Here is a 19,761-nt window from a genome sequence, read left to right on the forward strand (position 1 = left end):
CCAGTGGATTGCATGTTTGTTTAGCTTATAATTGCAAAAAAAACAAGACTTATAACATTGTGTATTGATACAGAAGGGCATGCACACAGTTGGGCGTAACACCTATGCTAGTTGCATGTTGCATAATGTGTGACTAGCGCAGTGTAAGTTGGGACTTAATTGACATGCACAGTAACAAAAAATCAAATAATTTATGTCAATTATAAGCTGAACAAAGTTTAGCTATATTTCATCATGCTGGTGATAGTGCCAGGCAGAAATGCATGATGGGCAGTACAAATGTATAAGAAAAACCGCTATGAAAATGTAATCGAGGTTGTGGATCTTAATGAATAGCAGGCCTTTGGTGTATAAGGCAGACTCCAACATTGATTATGAAATAAAAGCAAGAGTATTCCATATGAATAATATTAAGGTATATCTGAAGTATTATATGGGTTGACACATCTTTTGAGATAGGTTTAGCAGTTCTTTGTGAGGTCTCAAGAACTGCATTCAATCTTTTTGTTGGCAATTATGTAGTGATTTGCTAGAAAATGTCTTTCTACAAAATAATATTTAATTTTACCCCCCAATAAAAAGCACTGTATAATATGACTGGTTTTGATCCTATCAACCTGATCTCTGGTATCTATGTCTGTATGTGCCTCTTTTTTTCTTTCTTTTTTCATAATTCAGGAACAGCTAGTTCCCTCCAACCATGTACAATGAAAGCATCTATTTGCCATGATTGCTATAACAAAAACTTTGCCAGTAGCTGTGAACATGAGTGTTGTTATTTTTCTAGCAATTCAAGTCAGCAATATTAACATATTGATGAAGAACTAGCAGAGTACATATTGATTTAACACATCTCAAACAGACTGTGGTTGTTTAAAAATAATATGAGACCTTTGTAATAACTATTCCATGATGTAAATTATGTAAAGCTATAGTTTCTAATGATCCTTGTTATGTGCAGTGTTTACTATGGAAGCATGTATGAGACATACAACATTTTGAGTTCCAAACTTGCCATTGAAGTCAATATCTAGCCCTGTATCAAAATGATAATATCCTGTATTGAAAACTCAATATGATGCAATAATTTTACATTTTGTGTTGTCTAACTCGGAAAGTATTTTTGCTGCATTAAATACAATTGAATACCTTAGTGGAAGAAGGGCCCAACTCCATCTCCATAATATTCCCAATATTTTTGGTAGAAAGGCCCAACTCCATGGAGTTGGGCCTTTCTTCCATGAAAACTATGATTAAGTGTACTTGGAAGACTATTTAGAGAGTGTATTTGAGCCCTTCTTTCACATACAAGGAAGAACTAACTGTCTGCTAGCAATAAAATGCTGGGTCTAACTCATTTTTGTAATATGGTGGAGTTGGCTCCTTCCTTATTGGTATTCAATTATATAGGTTAGAAACTTATGGGTAACTTGTCATGTTGCACGTCCATTATACACTTCTGTAATTTACTGGTATCTGTACTGTAGTATTGGATATGTATTTTGTTGTGCTGTTACAAAAACATTTGGCTTCAAAGCTGTGAAAATTAATTAAAATATATACTATATAGGTGCATACATTTGGAGAGCAATTTTATTTTTATTTTTAAATGGGGAACCATTTATCTTGAGAATTGCTGTGTATTTTTCCCATCCCAGCTTGAATTATTAATGTACACGTTCATTTATGAAAATGGCAGAGCACACAAATTCAAACCTTGTCACCCTTGTAGACGTGGGAGGGGGCTTGAGGGGTTTGATCTAACACTCTGAAGGTTTCAATATTGGGGAAGTGGTGAGAAAAAGGGAAGGAGAGAACACAGAAGCATTGGGTCAAATGCCCAGGTTCAAACGCCCAGGTTCAAACAGGAAACTATGGGCTTGCTGATACTAGTCTTAATTTCCATTTCAATCATATGCATATCATGTAGGCCTACATGCCAATGCCATCAAATGTTATTATTCCGGATGAATTCACCTAGAAATAATTCTTGTATGGAATATGTTTTGATTTGCTCAAGTGCATCTGGTAATTGATGTGTAGCCTCCCCAAACTGATTGTGGTGTTCTTGGTTACTCAAAGTGACCCAATTTGTAGTAATTTATTTCTATGAAAAGATAGATACATTTGTTGAATTGTACCGTAAGATTCCACAGTTGATGTACAAATTCAATAAATGAAGACAGTGAACCTGAAATTTGTTCGTTTTGTTGTTTTTTATTTGGCTCCTCTTGTACCTTTTGTTTGCCGTATAAATAAAACTGCATACTCAAAGATTGGTCAAGTCCTATAAAGCTCCATCACCTAAACACACTATCTGCAGGCTTGCTTAATATCAATACTGCTAGTGAATATGGTGCACATCATTTTATTTAACTCATACTGTTACGCAACTGTTGAAGTATGCTGGATGGATTTCACAAAGGGTTGCATGTACAATGTTTGTGCTATCAGGATTTTGTGTTATCATGTACTTTTAACACACAACAGTAATGCCAGGGACTTCAAAATAACTTTGTGTTATCAGTTTTATTGTGTTGTAACTCTAATATACGAATCCTATGAACGAGTTACAACAGGTTTAGAACTTGGAACTTTTATTATGCATCTAGCTTTATCCAGATTGTCTGCATGTATCTCAGATATCAAGAAGTGGATGACAATCAATAAACTCAAGTTGAATGATCAAAAAACTGAATTCTTTGCTGCTGCATCCCCTCGTGCCATTAACTCCATTTCCAATGTTACGCTTCATTTGAGCAGCTCAGTCATCATCGAGCCCTCCAATTCCATCCGGAATCTGGGAATCATATTTGATCCCACCATGTCTATGCGTGACCACATTACCACCCTCACAAAGTCTGTCAATTTCCCTCGCTCTCTCATACTGTCCCGACTTGATTATGGCAATGCAATCCTCTATGGTATCACTCAAGGTGAAAGAAATAGACTGCAGAAGCTGCAAAATCGTGCTGTGCGTTTGATTTTCTCTGTCCCTCGCTCAACTGGTACCTCCGACCTTCTCATTCAATTGCATTGGCTTCCAATCCAGGACCGAATTCTTTTTAAACTCCTGCTTTATGTTTTCAAGTGCTCTCAGGGCCGTGCCCCAATTATCTTTGTGAGCTTCTTTCAGCCTATGCTCCCGGAAGAGAATTGAGATCTTCTTCCGATAAGACCCTGCTTAGTCAGCCTAGGGCACATAGAGGATCTGGTTTAAATACCTTCTCTGTCTCTGGCCCGAGGGAATGGAACAAACTTCCTAAAGCCATCAGGGAGTCTCCATCAATTCCAGTTTTCAGGAAGAAACTGAAAACTCACCTTTTCAGTTAGCTTCTTTCTTGTTCCACTGTGTTTCTTTTTTCCCCATCCTTTCTCTCCTTGTTCAGCGCCTTGATAAATTTTAAAGGCGCTATATAAATACCTTTATGTATGTATGTATGTATGTATAATAACTTGGATGAAATTTACCTCTAGTGACATCAAGGAAATGCAACAACGAACTGGATAAATAGAAGTCAAGCACAGTCACATAAATTGAATACACTAATTTTTATTGAAATTGAGAAAGCAGCAGCTGGCAGCACCACTGTAATGTCAAGGTGAATACATGTCATCACAATTCAAAAGTAATCCAACATGTGTTTGTATAACTACAAATATTTACTATCAGAAGCACTAATAAACACATCACAAGAAATAAGTCCCCCTCTCAACATTTCGGTCATAACATCATAAGGTAAAATTTTGTACCACTAAATGCTATGTGAAAATGAAAGATGTCCATGACTAAATGGCTGAATGAGCCTATATGGAAGACAAAAACTGCCCTTTCCAAATATTGCAAAGTAGGCCTATGCTTGTTAACTGCAAGGTGTATTGGGACAAGGAATGGTATTGGGACAAGGAATGGTATTGGGACAAATAACTGCTGAGCTCTGAGAAGGTGATTTGCATGGCTGAATAATCATCAATTGATTACACATTAGACATGTTAGAGTAAATGTTCACTTGGTGGGGATTTCAAACTGAACCCAACCACTTGTGTTTTCGATTAATAACAAGCCATGAATCAACTTTTGTGACAAACGTAGGCTTACTTATGTGACTTTTGAAAAGGGCAGTTTTTGTCTTCCATTTTGGCTCATTCATCCATCAAGTCAAGTCACGGACATCTTTTATTTTCACACAACACTTAGCAAACAGTCATATAATTATTTCCAAGTTAGTTTTATTGGTACAATATGTAACCTTATGATGTTATGTTGGCAGGGGAACTTATTTCTTGTGATGTGTTTACTGTTTAGCATAACAAAATATGACCAACACAAATAAATGAAGCTCTTGAAGTTGATGGGAGTCACAAAAGTAACATTTTGATAAAAAAAAATACTCTCAAATAAAGGAAGGTTTTGATATCAAAATCAAATGTGAATTGATTTTCTAATTAAGATTTCTAATTGGAATTTTTGTTTCCAAGAAACAAAAAAAAAAAACATTTCCATATTATTGGCATTTACAAATCTCAATAATTGCTCACATGTAAGTGGTATAAATACAGTAAATCTTTCCTTAACATTGTCAAGAAACTTATATTACAAATGTGACAGAATTGGCATCAAAGTTCATAATCTTTGACTATTATTGACTGAGATATTTACCGGTGTAATGTGACGTCAAAATCAATCATTGCCAGGTCAACTGGTAACGCTATCAGTGTTCAGAACCATGATCAAAATGATCACAACACAAAGTCAATGGGTTGCTATCAGGTGTCCAAACCAAGCATGAACCAGTAACTAAGGTATGAGGTATTCTTTACAACAGCGATAAAGTGTAATTGCAGGACATTTGTTTCTATAAATCAAAAGAACAAAAGCCTCATTTGCTTGTGTTTGGTCATAAAAAATGATTTAAAAAAAAATTTAATTTGTGTGTATTTACTGTGTAAATAAACAAGTCATAAATTTCAGAATATCATACAATGTACATACATACGAACCATAATTCTCAAATTCTATCTTCGGTGAACAGTAATTTTCTTTTATCATAAACCAAGAGAATTGAAATTCTATGTAAATCTTCTAAAATACTAAAAACTTTTAGATACATAAAAGAATCGTCAAAAATATTTTCCTTAATATTAAATTATAAAAATATAATAAATAGATCTCTACACTAGCTTCCAGAAAAGAATAAACCTCTCTTGCTCTGATTAATATGTGCGCCCTGTTTAATAATGAATAACATAGGTGGGGCTTTGTGTTCCCTTTGTGAGCACCAAATGAAGATTTGACCTACTTTGACAAGTAATCGGCCAATATGTTCAACTGAATCAGCCATCAGAACCCCACTTCCACTTCCAGGCAAGAGAGGGCCATTCTTCTCTTGAACCTAGTGTAATGGACAACAATTTGAATTGGGCATAAAACATAACAATAAAGATCCTTTGTACCAATTGAAGATAGAAACAATTGGTCATTATCTAATGGGTACTATTCTACTCCGTAACTCTAAAACATTTCAAGTTGTAGAGCTCTACAGTTAATGTTTTAATTCTTCCGAGTTATGTACTGTGCATCGAGAGTATACGCATGTGAATGCAGACGTGATAAACAATCATGCTTATTGCTGATCAACAGTCATGACAACAAGGTGCGCTAATTGGCTGATCAACCAACAGTCATGACAACAAGAGGATTGACCCATTGGTCATTGGCGCATAGAAGGATGGAGACTTCGCCTCTTCTACGCAATTAATGATCACCAGCTGAGATGAATTTGTCTCAGATCACCAGCATGTACCCGGAACTCCAAGAATTAAAAAAATTTACTGGAGTGTGCTTGTTGGAAACATATCCCTATACAATAGCACTCATGACCAAAAAGCATATTTTGAAAGCGTTTTTTCAATTTCTGATAATGCTATAAACTGATACTGAGACCTTTACCCATAGGCACACAGATATATTGAGAAATTAGACATCAGCTGTCCGAAATATGATGAAACAATGAATATCCAAAATAATTAGTAAAATCATTATCTTAATACATTGTTGCATCTTGTATGTGCACGGTAAAAAACAATATTCATTTCATTTTATTTTCCTCGTTCAGATACCCTATTCTGGTTAGAAACACATAATTGAGAAAAAGAGATAACTAAAGCATGTACCAATTGCATAAATTAACTTATACTGGTTGCGACCAACTAAAGAATGTACTCAATATACAAAATATTATGCTACATTTCAAAATTTATACAAAATAATATACAATGTATACACAACAAAAAATATTTAAAATCTATGTAACCTATGAGGAATGAAAATAAATAAAGTTTTTATATGATTTGATTTCAGAGAAAGATGCGGATAGACAGTGTGATCTGTGGGTACTACTATTAAATATCCACCTGTACTTACATAAGAACCAATGCTACATATAAGGCTGGCACAATGAATAAGGTACTAGAACAGTTTACAAGATGCTTCAAACTTCAACTTAATATCCATTACATCTGCAATTTGAGACATTGCAGAGTGGAAAATACTGGAGGTATAAATTTAATACCCGATCTCATCTCTGAGAAGTTGCACTTTTGGGTTCCTGCCACTTACCACCATGTTTGATTGATTTCCTTATTTGCATAAAATTATAACACTTGTGATTCCCATTACAGTGAGCCAATACACAATGCCTCCTATGCCTGGAGGTCAATGCAAATGACGAGACCCAGAATTATAATTTTTTATTTCCCAGATCCAAATATGCTTCATCAGTAATTCCTGATTTAGTCTTTAAAAGATCAAGTGATACTTTATAAGCAAATAAATGTACAAGTAATTTAAATTCCAGATAAATACTGTATAATTAATATTTTTAAAATTGAAATTTGCATCAAAGTCTTGTTAACTAATATGTGCAATCTGTATTTTTCCATAGCTGAATTCTCAGTTACATGACACAGGGTAAATCACAATATAAATCAAGACACCTGTTTCAAACACAAGTTGCTGCTTGAAAATACTTGACAGGATTAATTTTTCTTATAAATATGGACACTGTTCATGTGACCATGTGGCATCACATGGTATCACCATGTGATGCCACATGGTATCGCTGTAATTGAATGATATCAAATTTATGTCACATGTTCACATATTGTCCACTTACAAAAAATAATCTTGCCAACTAGAAATACTTGTAATGATACTTTGAATACCAAAAAGAAAAGCAGAATTATGAATTTTAAGGCTCTCACTGTAATTTTCTTGACCAATTTCATTCCAATTTTGATTGCCACTGGCAAGCAGGCACATGTCAATTATCAGTAGTCAGTGCGATACAATGACCACAAGTTGCCAACTTTCAAAAGTCACACAAATTACGCTTAGTGTACAAGTGATTACACTTATGCATATATATGGAATTATTTAGAAGTTGTCAATAACATCCTGCATAATTTACATTTCACTTCTGTCCATTTTATGGCCAGGAGATAATACATGTGTGTAATATGAAAGACAGAGATAAAAAGACTAGTTTGTGTCTGAAATTCTGACAACTAGACAGAAAATGCCGTACTGCGCAGGTCGGTAACCAATCATAGCGCACCTTTACCCTGACGTCAGACGCGATTTAGTCTTTTTACCTCTGTCTTTCATTATAATACATTTTTATTAATCACATACCCTTGTACTTTACTTGGCATGTACATATTTTAATGTTTACAATATCAACCACACAAATGCTAGATAGATATGTCTGTGCATGAACAAAAATGTTCATTAATGCATAGATACATAAGATTCACAACATTTCACATGCTCAACCATTATTTCTTATACAGACTCACAGTTTAAAGAGCACAGCCAAGCTGGTATGAGTTCATTGGAACTTCAATAAGATTACTTATAGCTGTTGTAAATTTAAGAAAAGGCTATATATGTATATAAGTAGATGACACTTATGACGGTTAAGCATCACATACAGATATTAGCTCAAGAGTGAAAAGTGCAATTCCATTTGTGACCCGCTCTGACGAAACCCGCCATAAGTGACACTCAGCCATTTCAAGATACAGCGAGTCAAAGTTGGGAAAGAGGTGAAAAACCTTGTAGATTTCGTTTTTTCAGTTTTTATTATTTTTTTATTCCTTTATATGTTTACTTTAACCTACCATTGAAAACAAAATATGCTTTTACATTTTAAGGGCTGGGGTATGAACGTTTGGACAGTATTTATTTTGGGACATTAGAGCACATCAGACATATCGAATTGCATTCTGAATACGAAGAATGTCATTCTGATATCAAATAATTTTGATTTTTGAAATTCGCAATTTAATACACATTTTATGGCAAATCATTAAAATTGATATTTTGATATTTAACAGTACGAAGTAAACTTTATAAATCTGATGATTTATACTTAAAGTGTATGTAGGTGGGATGAAAAGCGACGATCAATTGAAAATTTTGACCTTTCAGATTGAAGATATGGATTTTTTTCCCAAAACACAAAAAAAATTAGGTCTTTTTGGGAAAAAATCCATATCTTCAATATAAAAGGTCAAAATTTTCAATTGACCGTCGGCTTTTCCCCCCTGCTACATACACTTTAAGAATAATTAATTAGATTTATATAATTTACTTCGAGGACTGTTATATATCAAAAATTTGAAAAATATCAAATTTTTATAATTTGTCATAAAATTTGTATTATATTGTGATTTTAAAAAATGAAAATTATTTGATATCAGAAAGACATGCTTCAGATTCAGAATGCAATTCGATAGGTCTGAGGTGCTCTCATGTCCCACAAAAAATACTGTCGAAACGTTAATAAACGCCATTTTGGATCCCTTAAGCACCCAAATCTAGCATTTTCTGAGACAAACCCAGTCCTTAACATATCATTTTACAACTTTAAAGCCATTTTTTGAAACATTTGCCTTTTCTTTATGTGTTGCTTCTCCCCTTCCCGTTGAAAGACCGTAGAATGAGGACCACGTGTCCCAGAAACATAATTTTGGTATCAATTGAAAGCTGAAGACCTATACTAAAATGATGACATCAAAAACTCAATTTTCAAAATTAGTGACTTATGTCTGGTTTTGTGGGAGCAGGTCACATTTATATTCCACTATTTGAATGATTATTTCATATGAATTCTGAATACATACATTCACTTGAATACAAAGAAGTTTTCAAAATCAATGAAAGAAAGTGCATTTATTTGCCCATTATTTTTTCTCTTGCTCAGTCCAAATATGCTCTTAGCATCACTCACACCTCCATGGAAGGTACCAATTGATAGCATCATCAAATTTAGTCTCATTCTCATTCTATACACGAATCATACTCCCTTTTGTATCCAATTTGAAAGACAACCGCTATCTGTGCATAGCTCACATAACAAGAGGCGTTGACAATCCCATTTCTAGTTCTCTCTGCTTCATCATTAAACCCTGTGGGGATAAATGAAATGCAAACATAGAATCAGTTATTACATCAATTGATTTGTCTCCAAAGACAGATTATCAGACGTTTCATTCATAATAGATGTCACCTGCAACAAGCAACTATCACAGTAATGATTGCACAGCAGGTAAACCACAGCTCCTTTGTTCACAGTGACCATTTGCAATATACAATTATTACAGGAATTCTGACACCAAAACACTTCCAATTGAATTATTGGTTTCTATCCAACCAGTTACTGTAAATTGTATTTAACTAAGGCAGCAAGTAACAAGATAACACATATTTTCCTTAGGTGCCCAGGATACACATATGTGACCAGCCAAATTTGCAGGATAATCCAATATAAATCAAAAAAATACTTTCATTTTAAATAGAATTGTTATTAGCTATTTGAGACACCACTTTTCAAAACTGATCACGGCATTCAGATTTTGCAAGTGAAAATAAATTGTGATTTCGTTTATGTTTTTTATTTTTTAATGATTGATTTAATCCATATTATCTTGAAAAGCAGTTTGCCACACAGTCCCTCCTTTTAATGTTACTCTCCTCATATACACTCACTTGTCTTAAATTTGAAAGTTGTTGTAGAATCTTCTCTTGCCTGACATTGGTATCCTTGAGTCGTTCTGGGTGTAGTAATGGGTCCTGTAGAAAGAAAATATTCAACAATTATTCAATTCTCTCTCACCAAAACCAATTTAGTTTGATGAATTGCATAAATTGTAGCTTCACATGGCATTTTAGTGCAAATATAAAGTCTGCACAAAAAGTAACGCAGCTGTTATAAATATGCATGTGGCTTCAGAAATAGTAATTGTTCACACAATATTTCAACATAGAAAGAAGGATGCTTTATTTACGCGCATTTTGGTACCCCATTTGTCCATTGTCGTTCAATATTAACAACACAGTAGTGATTTTAAAGAAAAATGCCCAAATTTAAAAGTTGCAATTTACAGGGATCAATGGTTATTACGCAAGCATTGTGGCAAGTAAAACCCACCATTATCTTCCGCGCTTACTTCAAATCAATACAAATAGCTGCAACTTTTAAATTAGGGTATTTGTCTTTAAAAACACAGCTGTGAAGTTAATATTGATTGAAAATGGACAAATGGGGTATCAAAATGCGCGACAATAAATTGTCCTTTCTATGTTGAAATATTGTGACAACAATTTATTAGTTCTGAAACTATAGGCGTATTTATAACAGCTGCGTTACTTTTTGTGCAGTCTTTATATGAATACTAGCGGGATACCCGCGCTCTGCGCGGGTCCCCGCTAGATGAGTAAATGGGAGCGATCACTAAAACAGGAGGAATTACTGAAAAGGTAGAATCATTGAAAAGGTAAATTTTATTGTTCTAAACCTGATTTAACCCGTCCCTTCTGGCAGTTCATTTAGCTTCTTTCTTTCTTTTCAGTTTCTTCTACATGGGCCTAATTTGTTCCCATTTAAAAAAAAATTGCTATTTAGTTTGTGATTTTCCGTTTCCATGTTATTTATTTATTTAGGCCTAACCGCATTCCCATTATTTTCTAAATCTGTCCTTTCTAAGGCTTTCTTACGTTTCCCTTTTAGCTTCTTTTTTATATGCTGCTTAGCTTGTGATTTCCCGTTTCCATGTTAATTCTGTTCTCATTATTTTAGCTTCTCTTTTCTTATATTTCCTGATTAATTTTAATCTAATTTTAGCTTTTGTTTCTTACGTTTGCTGATTAGTTTCTTTCTTTCCTTCTTTATTTTGCTCCCTTTTCATTTAGTTACTGTAACCATAACCCGTATCTTTTTTGTCTTCTTTTTCTTTTCTTTTTTATTCATTTTATTCTTTCTTTCTTTTCAGTTTCTTCTACATAGATCTATTTTGTTCCAATAAATATATGTTATTCTCCGTTTCCATGTTATTTATTTATTGATGTCATTTATTATTATTTTATATTTTATAAATCTACCCTTTCTTACGTTTGTCCTTTTAGCTTTGGCTTTTTTTAAACATAGTTATTTTGTGCCCATTTTCATATCTATTTATTTAGGCCTAACCGCATTCACATTATTTTCTAAATCTGTCCTTTCTTACGTTTCCCTTTTAGCTTCTTTTTTATATGCTGCTTAGCTTGTGATTTCCCGTTTCCATGTTAATTCTGTTCTCATTATTTTAGCTTCTTTTTCTTATATTTCCTGATTAATTTTAATCTAATTTTAGCTTTTTTTTCTTACGCTTCCTGATTAGTTTCTTTCTTTCCTTCTTTATTTTGCTCCCGTTTCATTTAGTTATTGTAACCATAACCGTATCTTTTTTGTCTTCTTTTTCTTTTCTTTTTTTCGCGCGGGTCCCCGCTAGTTGAGTAAACGGGAGCGGTTAGTAAACGGGAGTGTTTAGTAAACGGGAGTAAACGGTGACGATAATCATGCTGTCTTGGTGTAGATTATTCATCCAGCAATAATCAGATGTTGATAATCATGTTAGCTCCTGTCATGTAAGAAGCTAAACTTTTATTTAAGTGAATATCCAGATCTGTGATAATGTTGTTATACTCACTCAATCCCTCAGATTTATTTTGCAAATCTGTCACCCAATGACCCCTTTTTTCACCAGCTTACACCCAATGACCCCTTTTTTTAATAGAAATTTACACCAAATCTGCAAATGTTTTAGGCGCTTCGCGCGCATTGTGAACAAATTTAACATTTTTGTAGCAATTTCAGTTTCAAAAAGGCAAATTTTCACAAAACGTTGCCCAGAAAGTTATGTTTTACGGTTAATGGCACTGAATTTTAGCGTTCTCACACATTTTCTTGGAGGCCCCCACTACTGAATAACCCCTTTTGACCATAATCGCCTTCGATAGACCCCTAGTGTCATACTCTGGTAGGGACAGGTACGTTACTTTCATATTCGAGTGCCCCCTCCCCTCACCGGCGCATCCTTGATCAGACACCCTCCCTCCGCGTATTGATAAGAAGCTTGTTTTGGACATCCGATAACAACTATTATAGTGTCAAAGTGGTCGCGAAATAGCTTCATTTCGGTCTTTATTTTGATTTTTTTTTTCAAATACATGTAGGGCCTACTCAGGGGGCCACATCCCCCCTGGGTATTAAGAAGTGCCCGCTTTTGTTTCTGCTTCGACAGCTGTACACTTACGCTTTTAAACGATGATAACAACATTAGTGTCAAAATGGTGCTTCAATTGCGCCTTTATTTTTCTTTTTTTCAAATAATCACCCCCCCCCCTTGATACCCCCTGGCCCCTGCGTATAAAGAAGTGTCCGTTTTGGCTTCTGTTTTGGACACCTGTACACTTTAAAGCAATGACAAAACAAAAATGATCCCCGAAATGGCTTCAATTAGGCCTAGGCCTTTATTTTGATCAAGTGTTCAATTCTGAGTGGACACCACCCCCCCTCCTCAGACCATCAGACAACCCTCTGCGGCGCGCGACCTATAAACCAGACGCAGTACGTGTCAGGGTGCGTGACTCGCCACTAATCGCGCGCATGCATTTGACGCGTTTTTTGGTCATGACCTGAGCCGTAAGGTTATTGACCTCAACGGCCTAGCAACCGACCATTTTTTTTGTTATTTCCATAGTGATTGAATAGTTTTGCAAAAATGAACCTCGGATGGCTTAATGGCAATATGTACCCGATCAATGTACGAATAAATCAGAGCTGAAAGTGAAATCATCTCTGAGTCTATTCGCGAACAAGATTTAGCGACTTCCTTTTATTTATATAGATTCTTTAATTAGAGGATGGTCCAATTTCATCATGTGTTATTTCCATCTTAGTTGAATGACCTAGACCCTCACTCTACATCTATGAAGTTTACAATTATTTCAGTCTCTTTGATACAGGATCAATGAAAACAATTGAAAATCTTTCCATTGACACCAAAATCTCAATTTTGATGGAGAAAATGTGGGGACAGGATTGTTGTTCAGGCTATCCTCCTTTTATATCATAATTGTTATTGAGTGAATTGAAGGACACTGTAGCTTTGTATTGAATACATAATAGTAAAATCCATTTATATTTAAACAAAGCATATACAACAGATTAATAGTAGTGATTATGCATACTTTTATATGATTCCCGTACATCATTCTTAAAATTAAATGACAAACAAACATTGCTTACTCTTTTATCCATAGAAGATGATCTGCCCTTATCTGATTTTGGTGTATCCCTTGCTCTACTGCGTTGTCTCGAATCAGGTGAAACTGGGATGCTATGTTCAATTAGTTCTTCATCATTCCTCATGAAAGGCACAAAGTCACCACTATGAATAGGAGGACTAGGAGGAGGACCATACCGTCTGTCTTCTCTCCTACTATCTATTCTGCCTTCTCGTCTGTCCTCTTGTCTGTCCTCTTTTCTGTCTTCTGTCCAGGCATCTGATGGTGTCTGATCTGGTTTTAATGGCACATCAATTTCAGTAACTGGTCTTGAAGCATCATGTTGATGTCTTGTATTTGTGGACTCAGCAGTTCTAGATTGAGTTCTAGATACACTAGCAGTTCTAGATTGTGGCAAGGATGAGGCTTTCTTCTTCTCTATTAGTCTCTTGGGGGCACTTTGCTCTTGTAAGGCCAATAATTCCTCCATGCGCTTCTTCCGTCTCTCCTCACGCTTCTTCTGATTCCCTGTCAGATCTTTTGCTGTATTTCCAACTTTTTCTTATTTTGACCACTCTGTCCCCACAAGGGACGATTCTTAACACTTGTAGTTCTTTTAGGTTTAGCTTCTTCATCTGATATTTCTTGTGATTTGCCCTTTGTCAGTTTTTTGCTCTTCTCTTGACCTTTGACTCCTTCAACTTTGCCTTTCTTCTGTTTATCAGTTTTTTTCTCTGGTTTGTATTCAATGCCAGCGCTGGCCTCTCGTTGAATATCAAATGCCCGTTCCAACAGAACATCATCAACTGGAGGGAATTGAAAATCTGTGGGATATAAAGGCATAAACAGTGGATATACATGCAAAACACAATCACTTGACACAGTGGAACCTCATAAACACAAAGTTACCAAGGCCTCAGATTAAGTTTGTCTTATCAGGTTATAAAGGTGCATGCTTGGGACTTTAAATAACACTTTGTGTTAACAGGACACTTGTGTAACAAAAAATTGTGTTAACAAGTTTCCACTGCAATAAATGTTAGGGGTTCTCATTTAATTTTTAATTTTGAATGTGACTCCATTAACGACCAAAACCGATTATTTTTTATATTCTTGATACTATTTTTAACATTTCTGTTAAGTCATGTCCTGCCACAAGTTTTAAGATTAAAATCCATGGTTTGAGAGCCTTTGCTTTGGAAATAAAATACAAATGGCAACATTTACCTGTCATATAAGGGTGCATGACTGCATGTTAAATTTTAAAGTACATCCAGTAAAATTACAATGAGCAGAAATATTCTAATACAATTTCTGTTGATTATATGCATGCTGCATGTTAAACTTTTTGAAACATTATTTTCCATGAACATTTATATGTGACTCAACTGACCATTTGGTAAATCCCATAAGCCTTTGTGGGTAGACCAGACCTGTGATGTCATCACCCTGATGCACACATCGTTATTGCACACTTCACAGCTTTGAAATGCACATCCACTGCAGTAACAATGTTCGCTAAATGATGTGCACATTGGTGTGATGTCAAATGACGACATCTCAGGTCTACCACAAAGGCTTATGGGATTTACCAAAAAGGTCAATACTTTACCTGTTGCTGTGTTCTCTTGTTATGTTTAATGTGTATCATTACGACATGTGTTTTCCAAAACCTTTTTCCAAATTGGGCATTTGTATTATTTCCATTCCATTTTGAAGCTTACAAATTGATTCTTGATGTTTCTGTGACTTTTCCAACTATTACATTATCACAGTTCAGTTTCATGTTATGTTATACTCATTATTTATCACAATTTTCTTTCAATTGCCTACCTGTTTGCACAGCTTGATCAAATGTAGGTGATGTAGTAGCATCTTGTGTGGTATTAGTAGCAGTATGTCCTACAGGGTTTGAATCTTGCCTTGGTGATGTGTAAGCATTAGTTACAATGGGTTCAAGACGTACAGGTGAATTCCTCACTGGTGAATGCTGCACCGGTTGCTGCTGTCTGGGAGATGCCTCTGGTGATGGGTGTTTAACTGTTAATGATAAAAGCAAACATTTTTAAGTACATTGTTGATTGTAATTCAACTAAACATAAATCAGATTGTAAAAGCACTTTGAGTGTGACGCATTAAAGCTAAATGAGTTGCTTGTCAATCGAACCAATTTTTAAATACAGCTGAAAGCAGTATTCAAATGCTATACATCAGGGGTCAGCAAATAGCGGCGCGCGTCACAACCGTGGCCTCCTGAGTGGCACGCAGCACCGTTTAGATTTTTTTAAATAAAAACAAAATTAATAAATTCCCATGTTCTCCTTGTAAAGACAGGCTAAAATAGTACAAAATGTTGCACCAAATGGCGTCATTTGCACCTCAAATTTTAAAAAATCAATAGCTTCACAGGCCCCCCCTGACTCCCCCCGGCGGTGCTAAAACACAGCGATGGCTGCTTCACAGCCATTGAGTGGCGCTTTGCAGTTTTCTTTTATTTCATGTGGCGCTTCAACAAATCTATTTGAGGAAGCCTGCTATACATGTATCTTATTTTCAGCAACATAAGTGTAATCATATCACAGAAACAGGGCACAATTTTGATCCGATTTGCAACATGTTTTATCTTAGTAAATGGCCAAGAAAAATAGCAACTGTATGACAACTGATTTTGCTTAACATTGATACGATTATATGCAAATCATATCAGGATTGGACTAACATATTTTGAGCTCTTGTTGTTGAGTTCAACGATACCAAGTGCTAACAAATTTCCAAACATACTTTTTTCCACTGGAAAAAATGTTGGGATTACTAAGCATTAGGATAAAAGCTCAAAAGTAATGGAAAAGCAGTAACTAAATTTAACATTATTTAGCATCTTTTCTAATATCCAGCAGGTTACAACATTGAGAATGATGGTTACCTTCCCAGCTTTTCCTGAGGTTATCTACATCATGTCCTTGTTCTGTTAGCCTCTGTACTCTCTTATTATGTTTTGCCTGCTGAGCTTCATTATATGCAGCCTGGACACTCTCCATCATTGCTTTCTGTTTAGCAGCTGCTTCCTCCTGTGAAATGGGATGCAAAATATATACAAATACATTTCAATTATATTCACTATGGCATTCAATTACACACCAAGTAGTTACCAAGATTATTTAATTAATCAGTTCTTCTATTAGATTTTAATATAGTAACATCAACAATTCAAGCATCACATATTAAAGGCTTGACTTGAAAATAAAGCACAACTAGGATAACAATTTCCAACATAAAATTTCCAAACTCATAGTTTATACCTATTACATTATGTTTCTGTAATATTTATGTTGACAATGTTGAATACCTCTTTCTTGCGTTGTTTTTCCTTTTCTATATCAAACTGTTTTTGTAACAAATCCCTTTCTTCTGCCAATTTCCTTTCCTCCTCTGCTTCCTCACGTTTCTTGGCTTCCATGGCTTCTCTCTTCTGTCTTTGTCTTTCTTCAACCTGCGCCTTCACTGCCAACTGTCAAATGATAACACAAATATAATTCAGTACAAATACTTATAGTAGTATATGAAATGAAAGCAATCAAGCTACACTATTACCTACCACAAAGTACAAGCTGTTTACAATTAGTTGATACTATGTAATTGAAACTGGAAGAAAAGGTTCATGAGCAGTACCTTTTTAGTATTTTCTTACAGCAAAAAAAAAAAAGTCATAATTTGTACTCCTGATTCTAGAAAAATACAACACTAAGTTTTGGAATTTAAAAATATATTATCCTAATCCTTTAGTTAGTTCTCACTGGCAATAAAAGTCAATATTTAACATGTTTGCAATTGGGGAAATGGGCAAAAAAAACATGCAATTTTACATGTTTCTTACAATTTTAGTCACAAAATTCTAAGACTTGTAGGCTAAGAGTTAGCTCATAAGTTTTATATCTTGTGTTATTTTTGATAATTTGTTATGAAAAATATTACAAAATATTTTTTTTCCAAAAATTAGAATGCATAACTCTAACTTAGTCTTTGTACAAGTCTTTGGGCTTAATTGTCACAGCATACAAAAAATACCCTAAAGATGATGTATGTTTGGCCCTTATTTCCAAAAACTGACCAAAAACTTAAATTTGTCTTTCATGGCCAGTTGGAACTAACTACAGGATTAGGATACTTGGATTTAGCTGCTTCATTTGGCAAAGCAAGATTTTTTAAAATTCTAAATGATTAGTGCTATATTTTTCTAGAATCAGGAGTAGTCCTCACCTATCATCGATTAAGGATGAATAGAAAAAAAATTGTGGGATAGGCCGCTAAAAACCCACTAATTGTTAAATAGAAAAAAAGTGTGAGATCAGATAATGATATAATTTGATATTGAAGAATTTCATGCTGATATTAATCAACATTCAAACTATGCGAGTACTGGTGGATACAAAATCAGACAAACACCAAGGGCTAAGTAATTTCTAGGTATATTGAATTATCTGTAAAATGTTTATGTCCTTAGATGTTTTTGAAATGACATACCATGTGTTCCAGATGCTTCTGTCTTGCTATTTCCTTTCTCTCTACCTCAACAGGATCAACCAATAAGCCACTTGGTCTTATATGAGACCTAGCAAACAAAACAAAATACATCTCAATAATCTAATCTTCAGTATGTCCCTGCTTCAAAAGGATCAACCAATAAGCCACTTGGTCTTGTATGAGACCTAGTAAACAAAACAAAATACATCTCAATAATCTAATCTTCAGTATGTCCCTGCTTCAAAAGGATCAACCAATAAGCCACTTGGTCTTATATGAGACCTAGTAAACAAAACAAAATACATCTCAATAATCTAATCTTCAGTATGTCCCTGCCTCAACAGGATCAACCAATAAGCCACTTGGTCTTATATGAGACCTAGCAAACAAAACAAAATACATCTCAATAATCTAATCTTCAGTATGTCCCTGCCTCAACAGGATCAACCAATAAGCCACTTGGTCTTATATGAGACCTAGCAAACAAAACAAAATACATCTCATTAATCTAATCTTCAGTATGTGCCTGCCTCAACAGGATCAACCAATAAGCCACTTGGTCTTATATGAGACCTAGTAAACAAAACAAAATACATCTCATTAATCTAATCTTCAGTATGTCCCTGCCTCAACAGGATTAACCAATAAGCCACTTGGTCTTATATGAGACCTAGTAAACAAAACAAAATACATCTCAATAATCTAATCTTCAGTATGTCCCTGCCTCAACAGGATCAACCAATAAGCCACTTGGTCTTATATGAGACCTAGTAAACAAAACAAAATACATCTCATTAATCTAATCTTCAGTATGTCCCTGCCTCAACAGGATTAACCAATAAGCCACTTGGTCTTGTATGAGACCTAGCAAACAAAACAAAATACATCTCAATAATCTAATCTTCAGTATGTCCCTGCCTCAACAGGATTAACTAATAAGCCACTTGGTCTTATATGAGACCTAGTAAACAAAACAAAATACATCTCATTAATCTAATCTTCAGTATGTCCCTGCCTCAACAGGATTAACCAATAAGCCACTTGGTCTTATATGAGACCTAGTAAACAAAACAAAATACATCTCAATAATCTAATCTTCATTATGTCCCTGCCTCAACAGGATCAACCAATAAGCCACTTGGTCTTATATGAGACCTAGTAAACAAAACAAAATACATCTCAATAATCTAATCTTCAGCATGTGCCTGCCTCAACAGGATCAACCAATAAGCCACTTGGTCTTGTATGAGACCTAGTAAACAAAACAAAATACATCTCAATAATCTAATCTTCATTATGTCCCTGCCTCAACAGGATCAATCAATAAGCCACTTGGTCTTATATGAGACCTAGTAAACAAAACAAAATACATCTCAATAATCTAATCTTCAGTATGTCCCTGCCTCAACAGGATCAACCAATAAGCCACTTGGTCTTATATGAGACCTAGTAAACAAAACAAAATACATCTCAATAATCTAATCTTCAGTATGTCCCTGCCTCAACAGGATCAACCAATAAGCCACTTGGTCTTGTATGAGACCTAGCAAACAAAACAAAATACATCTCAATAATGTAATCTTCAGTATGTCCATGCCTCAACAGGATCAACCAATAAGCCACTTGGTCT

General features: G+C 34.9%; 1 protein-coding gene across 1 annotated transcript in view; it reads right to left on the reverse strand.

The window, feature by feature from the left end:
• Window positions 1-9,018: 9,018 nt before the first annotated feature.
• LOC140149193 (uncharacterized) overlaps window positions 9,019-19,761 on the reverse strand; it is a 35,447-nt gene continuing 24,704 nt past the window's right edge. The window contains 8 exon segments of the mRNA XM_072171402.1: window positions 9,019-9,472; window positions 10,053-10,136; window positions 13,633-14,165; window positions 14,168-14,434; window positions 15,444-15,650; window positions 16,534-16,678; window positions 16,957-17,118; window positions 18,132-18,219. Coding sequence (XP_072027503.1) covers window positions 9,413-9,472; window positions 10,053-10,136; window positions 13,633-14,165; window positions 14,168-14,434; window positions 15,444-15,650; window positions 16,534-16,678; window positions 16,957-17,118; window positions 18,132-18,219 — 1,546 coding nt within the window. The 3' untranslated portion in view covers window positions 9,019-9,412.

This window comes from Amphiura filiformis, chromosome 3, assembly GCF_039555335.1.
Source record: "Amphiura filiformis chromosome 3, Afil_fr2py, whole genome shotgun sequence".
NCBI lineage: Eukaryota > Metazoa > Echinodermata > Ophiuroidea > Amphilepidida > Amphiuridae > Amphiura > Amphiura filiformis.